General features: G+C 35.5%; 2 protein-coding genes across 3 annotated transcripts in view; one reads left to right on the top strand and one right to left on the bottom strand.

Moving 5' to 3' along the window:
• Positions 1-7808: 7808 nt before the first annotated feature.
• On the bottom strand, positions 7809-12857 carry LOC126876413 (venom serine protease Bi-VSP-like). Of its 2 annotated transcripts, XM_050639267.1 has the most exons (9): positions 12390-12857; positions 10775-10972; positions 10475-10570; positions 10249-10403; positions 9866-9920; positions 9045-9168; positions 8424-8960; positions 8116-8211; positions 7809-8039 (listed from the first exon to the last, which is right to left on the bottom strand). In XM_050639267.1, exons 1-6 carry the CDS (start codon positions 12490-12492, stop codon positions 9140-9142), a joined length of 636 nt encoding a protein of 211 aa, XP_050495224.1. In that variant the 5' UTR covers positions 12493-12857; the 3' UTR covers positions 7809-8039; positions 8116-8211; positions 8424-8960; positions 9045-9139. The 2 variants fall into 2 exon arrangements, with proteins under 2 accessions (XP_050495224.1, XP_050495223.1); XM_050639266.1 differs by lacking the exons at positions 7809-8039; positions 8116-8211; positions 8424-8960 and having other exon boundaries at positions 9579-9920.
• A 1380-nt stretch (positions 12858-14237) lies between these two features.
• The window catches only part of LOC126876414 (omega-amidase NIT2-A-like), a 65682-nt gene continuing 58459 nt past the window's right edge, over positions 14238-21460 (top strand). Inside the window, exons 1-3 of the mRNA XM_050639268.1 lie at positions 14238-14417; positions 14819-14987; positions 15263-16250. Coding sequence (XP_050495225.1) covers positions 14334-14417; positions 14819-14987; positions 15263-15396 — 387 coding nt within the window. The 5' untranslated portion in view covers positions 14238-14333 and the 3' untranslated portion in view covers positions 15397-16250. The remainder of the gene's footprint in view (positions 14418-14818; positions 14988-15262; positions 16251-21460) is intronic.

Genomic DNA, 21460 nt, shown 5'->3' with positions numbered 1-21460 from the left:
GGGCAGGAGATCATTTAGATAGAAAATCTACTTCTGGATATGTAATTAAATTGTATGGAAATGTAATCGGTTGGAAATCTAAAAAACAAAGGTGTGTGACAAAAGCCTGGACGTATGCAGAGTATGTAGCTCTATCGGAAGCGGTGAGTGAATTAATGTCTATTAGAGAAATTATGAAGGTCTTCAATGTAAATCTAGACAATAACCCTGTAAAAATTTATGACGATAACTCTGGAGTGATAAGTATAGCAAAGTACGGAAATTTCACAAAAAATTCTAAACACATTGAAGTTCATTACCACTACGTTCACGAATGCTTAAAGGAAAATAAGATAAATATAATTTAAGTAGGTACAGACGAAAATACTACATAGGTTCTCTAAGAGGTTTTTCTATGTGCGATAGTCGAATCAAAGATTTGAATTTTTCGATTTGATCTACAGTGTTTATATTTTTAATAATGTTAGAAATTTGGACTGAAAACTTACCACCATTGATAAAGCATACTGGCGTTGGCTTTCCGTCGAAGTATACAATTTTTTGAACGATTTCTCCCGATGCGAGGGGTGGTTCTTGCTGCAGCAGAAGAGTATTATTATCTAATTTTAATGTTTTATTGGAGAGTTCGAATCGATATTGATTTAAACCGGGTAAGCCTAATATGCCGTCTTCTATGATAGGGAAATTATCATCTACTAAGGAAAATTCTATCTCTTTGTTGAATAAATTTAGTTTAATTTTGGAATTGGATTCGTATTTGGAATGTTCCATGGAGAATTTCTATGTGTCTGGTATTATTGTCCTTCCTGGGTAGCATCCTCGTTTAAGCAAGTTGATTCCTGCTCCCGAGTCAACGAAAAATCGCAATCCTCGTCGTCCTGGTAATTGTAGTCGTATTGTGGATAATCTTCCTGAGGTAGCATTGTTAATTCTGATTGTTCTTGAATGTGGTTTATTCCTGGAGGGGCTTTTGTTTGAGGCGGTATTCGAAAATTTTGGCATTGATTGGCAAGGTGTCCCAATCGATCGCATTTGAAACATTTCGTTTGTGGCCTTTCGTTTAATGGTCGATTTTCAAGCTTTGTAAAATTATTCATTCTTGGTAGAATGTTTTGTGTGGGTGGAGTTTTGTTATTCATGTTACTTGTAATCGTGAAGCGGTTACCTACTGGACGAGACGTCTGGTTACGATAAGATGGTGGAGTGGTTGTTTGTCGTGTCATCCGTCTGCGAGCGTTGTCTTCGCGAAAGTATTTTTCCACGTCCATTGCCTTTTTTTCTGCATCGATGATGTTTGGGGGGGGGGGGGATTAGCCAATAGCACGTGTCCTATTTCTGAATGAAGGCCTCTTACATAGTCAATCACAGAAACCATGTATAGTCGATCGTTCATCGCTCATCGAGTTAGTTCGTCTTTATATTCATTGGTAATGCTGTATTGAAGTTTGTTGAAAACACGTCGAAATCTAATGTTATAATTTTGCACGCTTTCGGTTATTCCTTGCTTTATCACTCTTAACTGATCTTGGTGTTCTCTTACTGATGCTTGAGTAGCTACGTTACGTCTTAATCCTTCGTACAGAGTTTCGAATTCGTTAATATGGATATTGCGGATTGTCATTGCGGCTTTTCCTACAATTTTCTCTATTTTGATCATTTTTAATAATAACGTTTGTTCGCTACACATCATTCTCATTTCTTTTATTTCACGAATAAAATCTTCTACACTTATATCGTTTTCTCCGTTTAGTATCGGAGATACTAAACAGCTTTTAGATTTCCAGAGTTTCCAGCTGTTGGATTGGATGGTTGGACATATGTTGGTGGCTTTTGTGGCATAGGTGGAGGTGGATTAGTATCGTGTTTTAATACTGATATATTATCGTCATCGTCAGTCATCATAGAACCGAATTCAGTTGATTTTACGTTTATTTGTGGTAGTTTAACACGAGAGAGGTTTCTACTTAATATTTCCATTTCGTTAGCGCGTTTTCTATTTTCTTCGTTCGCTAATTTTAAAGCATTCTTTATTTCGTTAAATTGTTGTCGAAATTCTTCGTTCTGTCTCTGTATTAAGTCTAAAATTGCTCTGGTAGAGGAATCGAGTGATCCCGTTTTATTTTGAACTCCACTTGTAGAGGGTAAACTTGTCTCGGCTTTTGTGTCTTTCTTGTTCATATTGTCTCTTCGCTAGAGCTACTAGAGAAACTAACTTTTCGCGTTCTATATTGTTTAAAAGAATTCCGACTTTTCTCACCTTGATACGTAAGTTCGTAGAATGAGGTTCCCTTGCGGTGTTTTCCTCTGTGGCGCGTTCAAATGTGTTGTTTGAGTGTCAAACTCGTTCTGTTGATTTGTTCTATGCTGACAGTGGCCCCGTTGATTTGGTCCACCGTGGTAAATTATTGACAGCAAAGTTCATAACACAAGTAGTTCGAATCCTTCGATCTTCAATAATGTCCGTAGACCGAAATCGTAACTTCGTTTACACTGAAGCGAATGGATCCTGGCAGGATCGCCAAAATGTCACGTAAAAATAATGGGAAAATAATAATAAAAAAATGTTGGGTTCTTGAACCAGAGTTCGAGGTACCTTTATTTTATAATAGGATTACAAGTGTGCGATTTGACCGTTACCGAAAGACTGAAAGACTCGATCAAGACACAGCCCTTCTAGATGTTCGTTTATCTTATGCCTATGTGCCGAATTCATATTCCTTTGTTTTGGGAGTCGGTGTCGTGTGCAAGGCTGTTCAGGTTTCCTGAGTCTGTTGGAGATATTTGTTGACGTTACATGTACGTCAAGACTGTGTAAGTGTCACGAGGCAAAACAATAATATGAGTCGCTCTCGATTTGCATCGTTCTCTAACTCATGCGCCGCTACATACTTATATAGCTATTATTTCTTACAACCTAGCGTATGCAGTTGTGTATGGGGCCTTAAGTTCACTGTTTATAGATACTGCTAGGAATTAATCGAACGAATTCAACGCAGTCGCGTTTACAGAGTTCCGTATTATCGGAAATGCCGAATTCGCGTGGTTTCGCTTTGACGTTCATCCACGTTGACGATTGTTCAAAGAACAACCGAGAGGCCTCCGCGTCGCAGCTACGAAAGACATCGAAGCCGCGACACCCTTCAGTGACTTCCCTATCTTTTCCTAAAACCAAGGATGACGCAACTCAGGCAATCGTTACAAGCGTTCGAACTTCACATTTTCTTACCATACTATCAACAAAAAATGAAAGCTGGTTTTCAATGAGTCATTATATAATTATATGTCGGAGATGAAAGAACACCGGAGCCTTTGGAATTTTAGATAATCCCGCAACATTGTAACCTAGAGTCTACTATAGCTGTAATTGAACAATTGTAGTTATTCAATCCGATTGTAATTGTTCTAGATTAGTGACGGTGAGCTTTGGCTCGAGGTGACAGTCTGTCGCCCAACGTAGCCGCGGTCAAGGGATAAACGCTTTGCCTAACAAAGGTATGGAGTAATTCTATAGCTCTCCTTAAAAGAAATATTCGTGGCGACACGCGACAGTAAACATTCCAACGGTTTCTGTCCCGTGGCTCGCCACACGCAGACCCTATTCTTCGAGTAAGATGATTGCCAGATGTCGATGCGTCTCTGCAGTACATGTTCGGCTAGCCCGAGGGCCCGTTATAAATCTTAAGGTTTAGTTAACTAAAGTCCTTCAAACAGACAAACAGTCTTTGTCCCAACTACGGGAAGATAGGGGAGACATATTTTTCAACGAGCGGCGTCTCCCACTAGCAACTTTCCCTCGAGGGCGGCTAACATCTTTTTCTAACCACCGATATGGAGATTGACCAATTAGCAGCAACGTCAATTTCCCTTACTTCCTAAACGAAGGCTTTCCTCGACGAATCCGATGATCTCGTGTCCTTAGACACACCCCATTATAGTTTTCCTCTGTGACATCATCGGGACGGGACGGGCATTCTTTTACGCGCTCCCGTCGACCAAAGAGTAACGTCTTTACGCTCAGCAATTATTTTTACGAGTCAGACTTAGATTCAGCGAGAACGCCCATCTGTCATCCCGTTGGCCGCGGATTCGTTATTGAACCGGAGACCACTGTCACTAGTGTCGCGGACGTCTCACCGCCGTGGTAGATTGTCAAAACCTGTGTTATTCATACCTGTGTCAATAAATCGTATCTTCGTTACACCGCAACGATGGCTACCTTCAATGAAGACTCCTCAAACACCGACAAGCCTATCCCCAATGTCATTCCGACATATATATCCACCGAAAATGCGCTCTTGTAGACAAACGCTCGATTCGCGTCATAGCTTTTAAAGCTTGTCGCATCTCAATCCGTTGGAAAAAATTTTTCCTGTAGCATATTTTATTTTTACGAACCAACAAGGTCTTTGTTTATTTCCTTCTTTTTTTTTGCTCCAATTTCCCCATTGTTTTTTCAAGGATAGTATTTCAGAGCCACTAGTCAAGTTTATTGTAACAATAAACTTACGTTTCGGAAACATTTTGTGCTGTGAAACAGAATACACTAAAGTTTGAAGGTCACATCGATTTTCGAAAGTTTATAAATGGAGGTGTATGACAGTATCACCAGCTGTTGCTGTCCAAGTAACTCCAACATCGAAATACTACAACGATTCCAATCGAAAACGCTAAGAGCCTTAATAGACGCACCTTGGTATGTTACCAACGAAACCATCCATCGCCACCTCAAGATACCTACAGTCAAAGAGGAAATAGCAAAATATAGCGACAGATATAGCAAAAGAGTCAACAAACACCGAAACCCCCTAATCACTGGACTACTCGATACGACGGACCAGATTCGCAGGCTGAAGAGGCACTACTCGCTAGACCTAAACGTTAGATTCATTTAATTATCCAAATTAAGCATATGCACTTACTTATAATACTTATAAATTATACCTATCTATAATAAGTATTAACTTATTGTAAATAAACAGCCATGTCACTGCGCCACGCCAGAAAAATTACTGAAAATTCTCAACACGAGAATTGATTGTAATTTCAACAAATAAATAAAAACAAAAAAAAAGCTGTTGCTGTCCCCAAGCGCCAAAATACGTTCTGACTACTATTTTATGTATCTCACAGAAGTATGTCTTCATTCATCATCTCCCATGCCATCCACCAACGTGTTCTTAACATGTTATCTCCTAGTAAAATATTGATGTTGAGTCAGATATCCAACTGAATAATCTTTTCGGTGTCTACTATAAGACATTTAAAACCAAGGCTCGTACACACGTGTGCTTATACGTCAGATGTAATACTTTACAGGAAACCTGCTTATATTAATATTAAATTTATGCATAGTAGGATGTTCGACCTTTGTAAAAATGAAATTATAATACATACAGTTTCACCGTGGAAAAGTGAATCTTTCTAGCATGTCCACGCAAATGCAGCGGAGGGGAGGACTGTGCATGCACCAAACAACTTTACGTTCGTAATTTTTCACACAAATGTACAACTGTAGGGAAAAAATTATCTCTGATTTTTCGGATGTTAGGAATCGACAATATCGCATAACGCTGTGTTCTACGTATTCTATTTTTGTTACGAAAGTGGTACAAACGAAGTCCACATAAGAATAGTACAACAAAATCGGTTGAGGTTAGGTTATCGTGCAGATATCGCGGCTTTTGCATTGGAAATCACGCAACTGCCAGTCTCGTCGTTCCTTGTAAACGAAAGAAAGGTATTGTAATCGGTCGGAATTAACATAAAACTCGTCGTTTCATGATAATACTGTGCATTCTGAATATGCTATGATTTGGTTTAAAATAATAAATAGTCCATTCTTGCATACTATTGCTCCAGCTTTACTTGTATTTTCGATATTGGTATAAATAGAAAGACAATTAATGTCGTTCGAGTCTATTTTCGGATCATTTATATTACGTTTAATCCATATAGTTATCATATGAGACATAGTATCGTAAAATTTGGAAGTATAAAACGTTCGTACAGGAAGTACATTTTATAAGAACTCCAACAAATCTACGTGTGCACCTAAAATACAAACTGATAGTGATAGTGATTGTTCATAAGTTTATATACATTATCTAATGTCAATCGAAGGTATCAATTCTTTTTCTCCATAAGAGTACTTTTTCATTTATATGTGTTCAAAAATACATGTGTTCAACCGTGAAGCATATGTCACCTACAACGAAAAAGAGTTTTCCTATACTTAATATTTCCTTTATATACCTATGAAAGTCTATTCTTCGCGTAGTATGAAATTATGAATAAATCTGGAATATTGTTCAATCTGAAAAGAAAAATAACTTATTGACATCATTCATTGATACGAGATTCAGAATGTTTGTTTTGTCTTGCAGAAAAAGAAGGCAGCCCTCCCTTTCTTTTAATGTGAAATAGAAAGCGAAAATTTGAAAACAGATTTTTTGGAAATTTACTTGCAAATATCGTTTTCAATATCGTGATTTTCTTCCCAATGGTACTGTACTTTCAAATTTTCCAGTATCCCTCTAAAAACAAAAAGTCGAACCTCGTTATTGTTAACGTAGGTATTACAAGGAAGCGAAGTATTAGAAAGCAGCTCCTTTTTATTATGGATTTCTCTATAATCATGTAAATAAGAAATTCCGGAAATTTTTTCCTCAAGAATTTAATTCTTGTGTTTTGATTGATAATTATTACACTGCATACTAACTTTTCGCATACTGTTCGCGTCTAACAGTTTCCTAATAATAACTACTTCAAAATTACATATGTTCTTGCACGAATTCAAAAGTACGTATGATACAATTACAATTGATTCTAAAATAATAATTATTTAAAGATATTAAGATACTAATTAAACGTTTCACTGTATTTCAAAATCTGGAACAACAAATTTTTATTTATAAAAAATGAAACTGTCTTTATATATTCTTTGTCACGATGCTATTTCTTATTACCGTGTCGACATTTTTTAAAATTCATTTTGTTATCTCTACGCAATAGGAAAATTCATATACTGCTTAATATTTTTTGCATATTATCCATCCACCGCATGATATCTTCTGAAAAATCAAAATATTAATGTTATATTATTACAATGCTTCTTAAATATCAATTTTTGACAAATTTGAAATCCAATATATTTTGCACAATTATTATTTATCAAAAAATTCCAAGTTAGTAACTTTCTTTTCAAATGGCAAATAACATATACTTTGACTTACCTGTAAGTTTTTGTTCCTAATCATCATTTCCTCTTATAGAACATCATTATTGTTCTTATAATTACTACCAGTGTCATAGATATTGTAGTGGCTACAACTGAATTAATAGAAAATGATAAATAACTGTGTATAACACTAACACATAATTGTGTATAACAATGACACATAACTTTTACTTACATATCTGTCGATAAGGGATTACTTACTGTGATATCCTGTTGATGTTTCTTAAGGCACTTGATTAGGTGCGATACGGTATCATTCCTTATGGTATACTGTAGATAAGTATTTTAGAAAATAACAAGAATAAATCTAAATTATTCAGAGGTTCCAGTTTCGGCTTAGACATAAATACAGGACCATTTGCAAAGAAGAAAGGGTGCGTTTCTACAGCCTCGTTATAGTAACCATGAATACCAATCTCTGAATTACTGGTTACTAAACATAAATATCCTATAAAATTTAATATATTTCTTTAATTTTTAATACATACATGAGTTAGTAGTTCTAAATTATGAATCATCCTACCTGTGATATTACGCTTTTCCTTATAATATCATCACTCGAGTGAACAACATTAAGATCATGTAAACCATGTCATCCTATCTTACTGTGAAGATACTTAGTTATGTTATCTAACATTATAAAAATATCATCAAATTCAAGTCCTTTTATTCACATCACATGGCCACGACGATCTGGTTCTTCGTTATATAATGTTCTAAAATTTGTCGTATATATAGGATGTACAAACCGTGATATCAAGGTATCAGTTCTTCCTTCCCAAGGGACAGTTTCATTAAAATTCTGATAGAATTAAAAATTAATTATTAATATTCTAACAATCATATATGTTAAATACATTATAGTCAACGATATATACCTGAGCGAATGTAGGGGTGATTCCTTGATAATTATAAATGTCATCAGCCCACATCATTGTGCCACTTCTTTGTACTCCAGCCTCTAGATTAACAGCCTAAACAAACATACGAAATTTTATAGAAGCTGTACAAAATATAGTATATATGCGCAATATTGAAGCGTTCAAGGGGATATAAAGGTAATGTACATCACATACACGTGTACTCTCATGCAACAAAATACAATTAGATTTAATAGTATAAGCTCTTTTATTCATCATAATAGATTGGAAATTTAAGTGTCTTACGAGGGTGAGTAAAAAGTTACCCGCTCTGTCGGTGTAGAATTTATTTTAAGCAATTGTCAAAAAAGACATACATCATTTTTTGACATAATCACTCGATTTCTGTATACACTTTGTCCATTTGCCGAAGGACCTTTGTATTTTCTCATTAAAAAATGTTTTGGGCTGAGCTGCGAACCACGAATGCATCGTCGTCTTCACCTTTTCATCAGCTTTTTCGGCATCCATCTCGCACAAACTTTTTAAAATCCAAATCTGTCGTGCACTATTGCATAAGCAGAGCCGTGGCTGATTTGCAAATGATTTGCCACATTATCCAGTGTCACTCGTCTATTCCATAGAGCATAAGTTCATGAGCACGTTCAATGTTGTCATCGTGGATGTGGACGGGCGTCCAGCTGTTTTTTCATAACACTTGTGCGATCTTCTTTGAACTTTTGTGCCCATTCAAACACACTTCGTGACAAAACACTTTCTCCATAATGTGCATTAAATCTTTGATAAATATAGGCATCAAACATAACCTCCGACCACAAGAAACGAATCACAGCATCCTGCAATGTTTTCCTGCAAATCACCATTGCAAAGCGCCATTACTCGCGCAACGGTCACAAACGAATTGACGTAACACAAAGAAACCTGCGCAGCAGCACTGAACAGATATTGACGTCATACGAAGAGTGCAGATGGATCAATACGGTCGACAGAAGTTTTAACTATCTGGAGTGCGGATAAATTTTTACTGAGAGTCGTATAGGAATCTATAATCTGTAAGTACACCTTTGGCTGAATGGAAATTTCTCTTACATATAGTCAAAAATGCTGAAACTGTGTATTGAATTGGAAAGTGATAAAAAATAAGTGAAGTTTCGAGGTTGCATGTGATTGCATGAGTACACAGGACGTTTTTAGCGAATAAAAAATAATTTTGAAAGACACGAGACTTATCTTGTATTTTATGCACTCTCTGTGTCCGAATTTCCAGAAGCTCTCTATCTTATGAGGTGTCTTAGATTAGCCGGAAAATTTTGTACGTACATACAAGAAGTATACGATCGAAGTGGAATATTCCATTATTCTCTTGATACAACAGAAACGAAATTTACAGAACTTCTCAGAAAGTTGGTTTATTATTACCAAATTAATAGAATTAATATACGTTTATCATCTTTACATACCTAAGTTGTGGAGGTTTATCGTGCGTAAAAAATTAGTGTCGTTTCAAAGTTACATTTCGTACATTTTAAGCCTATAATTTGTAACGTACAAAACAATGTAAATTTGAGCTGTTTCTTATCTCCACAATAAGAAAATCCAACTTTACGTTTTTTACACAATGATATTTATGGAACAGTAATATCATATTATTGCATCGCTTGGAGAATGAAGTCAAGGTACGATGTGACCCTAGTGTAAACGCTGGGATACCCAGCTGTGCCGCACTTATAAGCATAAGACACAATACCTATTAAATACGAGGTTAATTCATGTTGTATCAGCAGTGGTCCGCCGCGGTCAGCCTGAAAGGATCGTTAAATTTTTAATCAAAGATACTGAAATATATCGATCGAATTGTATTGAAATTATACTTATATACAGTAATAATCTTCTATTGATTTGTGTATTGAAATACTCCAATTTATAACGTACATGTTATATGTATTTTGAGCAAAACTAAGATTAGAAGGAAATTAGATTAAATACCATAACGAGGTGTGAGAAGTGGGCAAAACTATTAAATTGTGTTTATCTATTATTTTTAATGTTTAAGACGTCGATTTGATGTTAATTCGAATCGACGTGTCTTCAGATACCGTATAGTTTGTAGTAACTCTGTAACTTAATTACCGTACAAGAATCCTCTCCACCCTGAGCATGTTCGGCGCATATTATACCATCAGTGATATCAGGTGCATTAGGAAATTTGGAATAAGCTATTTTGCATTCGGCGTTCTTAATCACTGGCATTTGTACTTCCATTAATGCATTACGTCGTGGTCGTCCTACGAAGAAAATAAGAAAGATATTTAAGACTGGAACTATTTAATTTTATTATAAAATTGATATCACTTACTATATCTTAATGCTCCCGATCCAGCAACAAGGGGGTTATAGCCGACGAAGTTGCTCTTTCGTAGGGGCTCTTTCGTACAAATGGGATATACGTACCCTGAAAAATAAAAAAATAAATGAAAATGCAGGAAACGAATGACCAAAAGTATGAGAAAGAATTATACACGCTTTATGACACAATATATGTGTACAGTAAGAAATTTCAGGATATGATACTTCAGTAATACTCAATAGCATATATATATATATATATATATATATATATATATATATATATATATATATATATTTGAGGACTTACTCGAAAATGGCACCTCCTCCACCAATCTAAGAATGACAATATTATGATTGTGTATGTTTTCTATTCCATCCATATGTGCACAATGTGCTGCGGTCAAAACATGCCTAGCCGATATCAGGGAACCTCCGCACTTCCATAGTGGTTTGTCTGGGTTTCGGGGATTACGAAAACCTAATGCAGCGATCCATGGCCAAGCGCCTAAAATGCAATAGTCATAGTTGTGAATATACATAATTTTTTCTCACATAACAGGTAACAACGATTATTACCTATTCGATATTCGATCATACAGCAGACGATAAGTACATACGTACAAATACTCTGAAATAGAGATTTGATAAAGACAGAAATTAAATTTTTATTCCAGTGGAATACAAATTATTAAATAATTCTATATAATTTCTATTTGAACTATACTGAACTATAAAGTTCAAACGTGTAATTTCTGCCCTAACAGTTTTTGTTCTCTATCCATATTATTACTCCTATATCAATTTTTTATTTCAAGCAAAAAGATACTCTTCCTAACATGAAGTAAAAGAAAGAAATAATTCAAGTTAATAAGTAAAGTTACTACCGATAAAATCATAGCATTATTATTTAGTCTAATTGAAATGTACATTGATGTGCTGTTTAATGCCTTTAAAGTTCATTCTTTGCAGTAAATGGCTTATTATTAATCGGAAAGAAAGACATAAAACGTACCAAGTTCAGCTGGTTTACCATCGACCACCCTGGTATGAGAGACGTTGCTAAAACCACAGTATGGTGGTCGCAAAGCCTTATACTTATACACAGTTTTTATTAAAATTTCTCTCTTCTCTTTGTTTGGATCGTTCGGACAGCAAACGATCGTAACATTGCCCTGGTATCTGCACACTGATCGTCTATAAAAATCGGTGGCTGTACGGTACTGTATCTGCCATATTTCTTGCAGAGGTTTACATTTTCTGTAGTCAAGGCACCTGCCTTCTTGATTGTCCGGTGTGGTACATTCTGGATCAAACAATTTTAAAACATTTATACAGTTCAAAGATGCGTAAGAAAGCGACACCGATTACTCAACTTTCGAAGTAAAAAGCCGATCAAGTCCACCGGATTGCCCTACAGACACGTATTAATCCGTAAGAGTGAGTCATCATGTTGATAATAATTATCTAAAGAAACTTTTCACGTGAAAATATAAAATTTTAATTGATTAGATATTGTGTTAGCCATACTTAAGAAAGAAAATGAAAATGAATGAAATGAAAGAAAAGGACTACCTTCAACCTCATTTTTTAAATAAACACTTTGTCAGTTTTTCGGTAAATAAATTCTTAGGAATTCAGGACAGTTTTTAGTGAATCATTTTGTTTCGACCGTTCGCGGAGAGACGCGATCGCGAGATAGCACGTCAACGAGAGTTGTAAGTTCCCATTACGATTAAATAATCGACGCCACGAACTGATCGATCCCCTTATTTCGATTATGATAATAAGGGTAGTTCAATGAAATTCCACAGAATTAACACAAATAAATTAATGTTTATTTCAACAACTTATTAACTAGAAAGATATAAATGGAACAAAAAAAATGTAACTGCGTTTTGGTTGATAAGTAATGCGCGACATACCACATGTGTTGACGGTTCGACTTCTCGAAAAGTTCTGAACGCCTTTCGATTTTTTTCGTTTTTTCTGGAAGGCGACCCCCACTACGTTCGGATCACGCCACATTCTTTTACGCGAGGTAAAATACGGGCCACGAGTCGACGTTTCTGGAAGTCGCCCTGCTTAATGCACCATGCGCTTGCCACTACAATGTTTGTTTGCCGGGCAGACACGACGATCCGTCTGCGACATTATAGTGCCGCGATCGATAGTTAAGAATATGACCTATGGTAAGCCGCATGGCGTAACATTCTCCCCCCGTTGAGAGGGTACCGATCAAACTAGGGAGGTGTGGTTGAAGTTCCCATCTTATTTCGTCTCGGTGGCTAGTTGTTCGGGTTTCTCGAGATCGGGTTGAATTGGCAGTGGGACAAGCCTTTTGACGCCCCGATCCAAAATGCTTTTTGCCGTCTGAACTGTAGCTGTCCGGATGACACTGTTACGACCGGCATACTTCAAATCCGACGGACTGACGATAGAGATAAAGCACTCGGCGACAATGTATATCGCTGAAGTGCCTAATGAACCATCAACATCCCAACGGTCCTTCCACCGAAGGTTCTAGAAGAAAGAGCACGTGGCAACGGTCGCGGACGCCTAGCAAATGCATGGACGGTGGGGATGTTGAGGGATGACAAAAGAAAGTAATCGGATCCGATCGAAAGTAAAATCATAAGAGTCAGTCTTAAAAAGTCACGCCCAGAGTTCGGAAGTAGATTGTAAAGTGTATTGATGTTAGAAAAAAAATAAAGTTTTCTTTTTTTTATTTTTTACCTCAAATTCCTTTTTTATTTTGTTATTTTACGTGACAACACCATCGGCGCCTGGATGAACTCGGCCCAGAGGCCAATGCATGGAGGGAACGTTGTCCTCTCTGAGGATGACGATTGTGCCCTTTTGGATGCTGTGTCCACCCTTGCTCCATTTATTGCGGTTGGTTAGCTCGTTCAAATACTCCTTATGCCAGCGGTTCCAAAAATGTTGTTTAAGCTGTTGGATATGCTGCCATTTGGAGAGTCGGTTCGATGGAATGTCTCTGAAATCTCGATCACGTAAGCACATTAATGAATCGCCAATGAGGAAATGTCCGGGAGTGAGGGCTAGGAGATCATTTGGATCGGTGGAGATAGGAGTTAGCGGGCGGGAATTGAGGACTGCTTCTATTTCTATGATAAGAGTATTACGGTGTTAAGCTCATATGTTTCTGTTTCTCCACTCGCGCTGCGCCATAATATCCTTTGATATTTCCGATCCTCTGGTCGTACGAGGAATTGCCGATACATTTTCTCGATCTCGCCAGTGAGTACGTACTGATGAGCGCGGAATCTAATTAATATACAAAATAAATTGTGAATTGATTCGAGAATATAGGATTTCCCCATTTTCATGATTATCGTGATTTTTGTATAAATATATTTTTTAAGATACTAATAATTAGGTACTTATAAATTAGTATTATCAATTATTTTGCATTTATAATTCCGCCTCTAGTATAAGTGTTAATTGAAAACTAACTTTATGTTTCAAAAAGTACTAGCAAAGTCGTTGAGTAACAAGCCACTGATGCTAACACAAATAGCATTGTCGTAATTAAATATTTCTAAATATTCATTTTTCATTTTGAACCTGTAGAAACAATTTATTATATATACTATTAGCTAAGTAATTGCATATTTAATTAAGTCGAAATATAAAACTTAGTTATTTTAATAATTTAAAAAATAAAAAACTGACAAACATTTCAATTTAATTTATGGTTGGAACAAAAGACAGTTATTCTTCATTAATTGAAATATTGCAATGCAGAGTACTTTCCAAAATACGCCGAGAGTATTCCTGATGGTGAAACGAGCGTTGCTTCATCGAACGCAGCTAAAGAAAACAACATCTATGTAGTTGGTGGTACGATGCCTGAAATAGAGGGCGCTAAATTGTACAATACCTGTACTATTTGGGGTCCCGATGGAACTTTGATAGCAAAACACCGAAAGGTAAGTAATATATTCCTTTATGGCTTTGAATTTGAAAATATTGGGGTGAAGAAAGTGACTCTATCTAGGAATAATTTAGGAATATACATATGTACATACGTATACTATAACCAATTCTATAATTTACGGTTTATAAAATACGTTATGATACGGGAAACGCCCATTTTTGTTGTAATGTGTTTGTTGTTGTATAAATTTTTCACATACTTAAAATATTATTATACTTATTTTTTCTCCTTTTTAAACATTATTAAATGATAAGATTTTTTAATAAAAGAAAGTGATAAAAACGCTGTCAGTTATTAAATAAAAAATAATTAAAGTTTAGGAGTTGGTAACTTTGATATTAAATTACAAAAGTTGCAGCAATAGAATTAGCGACCACATTTTTATGTTATTAGGTACATCTATTCGACATCGACATTCCTAATAAGATTACTTTTCGAGAGAGTGATTCACTCAGTCCTGGTAACTCCCTAACGACGTTCGATGTGAAGGGCTGCAAAATAGGTATTGGCATTTGCTATGATATTAGATTCGAGGAAATGGCACGCATTTATCGGAACAAAGGTACAGTAACTTAATCGATCAATACTTAACTAGCAAAAAATTAAATATCTTTCTTAAATATATTCTATATAAAATTAATATAATCTGTAACTCTGTATAAAAAGAAGCTTAATTTAAAAAAACCAGTATATTTGCTGAAAATGAAACAAATAAAAGAATTAAAAGCACAATAAGAGGACTGTCCTCGCATATTCAGAAATGATGGAATGTGAACCGTGCAACTACGAAGTTAATTGGTATTCGGTGGCTTCATATTTCCTGCTTCTCTGGGTTAGGTTGCCAAATGCTGATATATCCAGCGGCATTCAATATGACCACTGGACCACTGCACTGGTCATTACTTCAGCGTTTCAGAGCGAATGATAATCAATTATACGTTGCCTGCATATCACCGGCTCGTGTTCCTTAAGCAAGTTACGTCGCATGGGGACATACACAGTTGACCAATCCCTGGGGAAAGATTCTTTACGATTTGGAAACTCAAGAGAATATGGCAGTCACCGATATCAAAAAAAAAAAAAAAAAAAAAAAAAAAACTGGCGAACCGTGTGTTACCACAACGAGACACGCGATGCTATTTGTCGCTTTAAATTGTGCCGCAACTCGTTTTTGAGATCTTTGCCAGGGGCGCGTTAAAACATGCTGAAAATATATTTCTGGCTTTTCTGGGGTTTAACTGAAATATGACAAATAACGTTGTAAAACATATGTACTTATGACTTACAGAGTAATTGAGTGTACAAAATATATAGTATACAAAATAGCCAGCGATTTAGGGCTTTAAAAGATCAAAAGGAAAGAAAAGGAAAGAAAAGAAGAAAGATAATATGTTGTGGCAGTCTAAGTCGATCTAAGAAAATAGATAAAGGGAGGGAGGGGCAAAGCTAGTTAATCTGGAAAGAATCCAAGCGTCAATTTCAAGCATTTACAGAGAATCAAGCGGGCTGGTTAAAGTCGTGAGTTGAGCAATTATCCCGCGTTAGGTTCAATCAGGTTAGTCCCACGCGAAATTGATCCAACCATGCGAAAACGAGTGTATTCTGATTTCTGTCGCAGATACTTCTGGCTAGTGCAGTACCTACACGGTGGTTGTTGAAATAGCCGCTTCTCATCTATTTTCCGCAGCACGGACATCATCCTTTGATCCCTTACGACTAACGAAGTTTTCGAAGATGTACGGCAGTTTGAGATTCTACTTGAAAATGATCATGATTGCGGTCTGTGTGCCGTCTGCTCTTCTTTTTGTCCTTCCGTTAAAGACTGGTAAGTTGATACTGATTAATTATGCGATCGAAACCCTATATAATGGCTACAAAAATGCCGCTAATATAATATTCCTTCTTTCTTGTATCTGTCTGCCTCTCAGGTCGTTTTACTAATTACAATAAGTAATTTCGACTTCTTTGCGCTCCCTTTTAACGCATTCGAGACCGAAAGAAATTCATATCAGTCAGTAGGCAAGAGTATAATATACATATTTTATATATAACTTATGTAGTAATGTATATATCATGTTAATTTCATATTTTTTTCAATATAGAATTATTATATATATATATATATATATATATATATATATATATATATATATATATATATATATATATATATATATATATATATATATATTACATTACTACATAAGTTATATATAAAATATGTATATTATACCCTTGCCTACTGACTGATATGAATTTCTTTCGGTCTCGAATGCGTTAAAAGAGAGCGCAAAGAAGTCGAAATTACTTATTGTAATTAGTAAAACGACCTGAGAGGCAGACAGATACAAGAAAGAAGGAATATTATATTAGCGGCATTTTTGTAGCCATTATATAGGGTTTCGATCGCATAATTAATCAGTATCAACTTACCAGTCTTTAACGGAAGGACAAAAAGAAGAGCAGACGACACACAGACCGCAATCATGATCATTTTCAAGTAGAATCTCAAACTGCCGTACATCTTCGAAAACTTCGTTAGTCGTAAGGGATCAAAGGATGATGTCCGTGCTGCGGAAAATAGATGAGAAGCGGCTATTTCAACAACCACCGTGTAGGTACTGCACTAGCCAGAAGTATCTGCGACAGAAATCAGAATACACTCGTTTTCGCATGGTTGGATCAATTTCGCGTGGGACTAACCTGATTGAACCTAACGCGGGATAATTGCTCAACTCACGACTTTAACCAGCCCGCTTGATTCTCTGTAAATGCTTGAAATTGACGCTTGGATTCTTTCCAGATTAACTAGCTTTGCCCCTCCCTCCCTTTATCTATTTTCTTAGATCGACTTAGACTGCCACAACATATTATCTTTCTTCTTTTCTTTTCTTTTCTTTCCTTTTGATCTTTTAAAGCCCTAAATCGCTGGCTATTTTGTATACTATATATTTTGTACACTCAATTACTCTGTAAGTCATAAGTACATATGTTTTACAACGTTATTTGTCATATTTCAGTTAAACCCCAGAAAAGCCAGAAATATATTTTCAGCATGTTTTAACGCGCCCCTGGCAAAGATCTCAAAAACGAGTTGCAGCACAATTTAAAGCGACAAATAGCATCGCGTGTCTCGTTGTGGTAACACACGGTTCGCCAGCTTTTTAAAAGCGCTCTCCGTCTGCTTTTTCCTCTCTTCCCTGTCTCTTCGTTTTTCCTTAACAAGCGAAACCATTTTCGCGAGGACGAGAGTACGGAAATGACGTACTGGCAATTTTGTTTTGTGATAATACAAGCAGCTCGGTTTCAGTGAATTAAACTTGACCCCAAGCTTCTACTTATCTATCTTCCTTTCCTTTATTTTCTCTTCTATATCGGTTTTGCGGTTTTCCACATTTCCATCACAATAAACCATGTTTTTTCTCGATTTTACATATTAGCCAATGATTCACGGCAAAAGCGTCGACTGTAAAAATATTTGTAGTTGCAATAGCAACAAGTATGTTTTCTCAAATAGAAAATATTTGGAGCGTACACGCTGGCAAAACAATTCATGAATAGCTCGTCCTCTGCTTGTTATTTGTTTCGATACTGTTAGCAAACAAATTCATGAAACATACTGGTATAGCGTAAAATGAACATAAAAGTTTTGCGTACACTTGAGAGCTGAACTTTGGTTGTTATACGTATATTATACATATACGCATACAGTTATGTATATGTATATATATATATATAGAAAATTCCTTAGAACTTTGAGCTTAATAACATATTAAAATCATTAATATTAAGGAGGTGAACTTTACTTACCAATTACCAAAGTTTCTTCCGCCAAATAATACATAAAAATTGAATAAGATAATGTAACTAGTTTTAACTTTTTTTTGTGTTATAATTTGAATCACTCGATTTATCCGACTGAGGATGGTCGATCGCAATCTCAATTTATACGTATTCTCATCGCATGAAATAGATCACACGAGGGATTTTCAAAAGTCGATGGAATATTAATCGCGATTAATTATTTGTAGGTGTATTCTGTGCGGCTAAAGCAATCACCTAATGAATTATTGAGTACCAGGAATGTTAGCGGTAAACAGGATTGCGGCTATGAATGATTCTCTAATGTCTATATTAGAGATGAATTTGATAATTTATCCTCATAATATGCAATCCGCTTTTAAGTGGAAATCATAATTAACAATTTCTGTTTGATTAAATATGAAGAGCAGATAAATCGATACGCTTAAATCAATATTAGAATTTCTTAACATTTTTATCAAATATTTTAGCACTGTAAAAGCGTCGTAGTAGAGAAATATTAGGTTGTTTTAAAAGTTTCTTTCGTTTTATAAGATAGTAATAGATGTACAACATTTTTCGTTTTATATTATTTTATTGAATTACGTGTGATCCACCTTTTTCCAATTTAATGTAAAATAATATAGAATAACATAAAACAAAATATGTTGTGCATCTGTCATTTCTTTATAAAACGAAAGAAACTTGGGACAACCTAATAGGAATTTACTTTTATTATCCATTATAAAAATGGATTGTTAATCCTCTAGGAGATACGAACAATATAATTGCAATTAATAAGGAATAAGCTAGCATAACTTAAACCAGCTTTTGCAGAAAGCTATTAGCTGAAGATGTTTATTAAACAATGACAACATGAATTTTCTTAAGTACCCCATTTGGTACTTAATCTACTTCGTAAGTACTGTGTGTCCTAGCCTTCAAAGGATGCAATTTTAACCAGAATGTTTCACATTACTTACCCGTATTATTTCCTTGTAATATAATTTATATTTACATTATCTACGTTACGTTACATTCTACGCGTTAATGTAATGTGATTTTTATTTCTAATCGAAGTTATTCAAAATTTGTAGTATCTCAATAAAAAATTAACAGCCTGCAAAAACTTCACAGAAGCATTAGTATCTTCGAAACTATTTAATTCAAATGGCTAATATTCTTTAACAATATGCACTCGACGACGTTTATCGAGAGAAGTATGTGGCGTAATAGTTAAACTTTCAATTCATATACATATATCGTTTATGAAAAAGTAGTCATTCTGCTTTTGTGATCTGTGACACACTATAAATTCTCATAAGCTAACTAACGCGTAATCTTCTGTAACGTATTAATATAATATAGGTATGTATATCTCGACTTTGAGCAACCAATTGGTGCTAAATAAGCTTTAGTACATACTTCTTACACGTAACAAAAGACCAGTTAACATCTCTGCTCTTAAAAGAAAAACGAAAGAAGCTCTGAAAAGCTGCAGAGTTCAGGTCGAATAACACCAGCTCAGATAAATGACCCTCTAACTTACCTTTGTCCTCATCGACGTCAGCGATTTTAAAGCTAGTTATAAAGTGCACTTCTCAGCCAGCGTCCACGGCAGTCAATATTATTTAACGGGTCTTAACGCGATGTAAAAAGGGAAAAAGGAGGAAAGAGGGAACAGGGAAGCAAAGAGAAGAAACGAATTTTTCATTTTCTCGAAACTGGATCAAGTTTCAGGCTGCTCGCCAAAGAGTCTGTAGCTAACGAGACAAGATTAGACAAACCACGCTTTAAAATTGCCACAGAACTATAATAATCCTCGAAATCAATACGATTCGTCGATCCATCGCCTGATTAAAAAATGAGATAGGATGAAGCTCACTAGTCGGCCTTTGAACTTTCAATAGCGCTTACGGCTCGTATACTCTAGTTTGAATGCTACAATGTAAGCCAAGTCAGCTGTAACTAGCGTTCGCGTGATTGTCGCTATCTATTATTCACGCGTTACACGTTCACCAGACAAACGCGTCTACCGGTTGACATTGTTTTCTGTCCTGAGTTTCAAAGCAATTATGTTGCTTCGTGTAATCAAATCTCGCCAAACTAACGATAAGTTCTTGTTTGATCTTACACAGTTATTAAAACTATACAAGTTAAACCAATCTAGCCTAAACAAGTAATGTCGTTATATATTCTTTTTTAAATCTATATATTGTTTAATAAATCCTGGTTAGGATATAGTAGCTGACAAAAATATTCGGACAAATATATTTGTAGAAACATTTTAGGAGTGTATTATGCATAGTGGCACTATTTAATACTGTACTGTGACTATCATGGTCGTGTTGGTATTATTCGAAACTAATCTGAAAATCTGTATGGAATTTGTAAGATATTTAGTACGAGTACTGTGCATTACTGATATGTACACAGCCGAGACGAGATAACGAAGGTACTGCTCTCCATCGTTCATCGCTACGCGTTGCTAATAGCAACATATAATGCATATATATCTCGCAAAGACCATAAAAGTACCCAATGGAACCACGTTTAATATTTGATAATAATGTCCCATTACAGTTTCGTCATTTTCAATTAATTAAACACGACCCTCTCTTTAAAAATTAGAAGATAAAATACGTAATACAAATCTACTCGAAATCTTTTAAACCTTACGGACGACCTTACGGACCTTACTTATGGTCTTTAAAAGCAGCAGGGATTAGCAGAATATTAACTGCGGATTTTTCTTGGACCGCAGCATGCAATATGAAATATGGTTATTAAAATGTACACTGAAAATTTCATATCCATAAGATACTCGTGCTTGTAGAACCTTGAAAATGAATTCTTAACCCAAATAGTCGACCGCGATACTCGAGAAATTTTGTGAAGCTGACGTCAATACCAATATGTACCGTCGTTGTGCTATTATTTCGTGATAAACCGTATTGATTGCACTTCCATTTCACGGAATTAATTTTTCCACACAAAAAGTGATAACGATAATCGAAAAAAGAAAAATATACTACCACATTTCGTATCAGCATACACAAGCGCACTCGATTTTACACGAGTATACAATTTGCAAATTCGACAGAACGATCGGATTTAATTATTTTTTCGATATTTCAGGCATCAAGTTCTATTTACATATCGAACGTTGAAATACGGCGAAATACAAAATGTACAAACCACTCTGGACATTAATTAACTTTAAACGTTATTGAT

The sequence above is a fragment of the Bombus huntii genome, unplaced genomic scaffold (assembly GCF_024542735.1).
Source record: "Bombus huntii isolate Logan2020A unplaced genomic scaffold, iyBomHunt1.1 ctg00000074.1, whole genome shotgun sequence".
In the NCBI taxonomy this organism is placed as follows: Eukaryota; Metazoa; Arthropoda; class Insecta; order Hymenoptera; family Apidae; genus Bombus; species Bombus huntii.
This window is presented reverse-complemented; position numbering and strand designations above follow the sequence as displayed.

Excerpts from the sequence above, each read along its gene's own strand:
- LOC126876413 (XM_050639266.1), bottom strand. The coding sequence starts at position 12,492 with ATGTGGCGTGATCCGAACGTAGTGGGGGTCGCCTTCCAGAAAAAACGA. Across the intron at positions 10,571-10,774 it reads GGAGGAGGTGCCATTTTCGA|GGTACGTATATCCCATTTGT; the intron begins GTAAGTCCTCAA and ends TTTATTTTTCAG. Across the intron at positions 9,921-10,248 it reads GTGGAGAGGATTCTTGTACG|GCTGACCGCGGCGGACCACT; the intron begins GTAATTAAGTTA and ends CGATCCTTTCAG.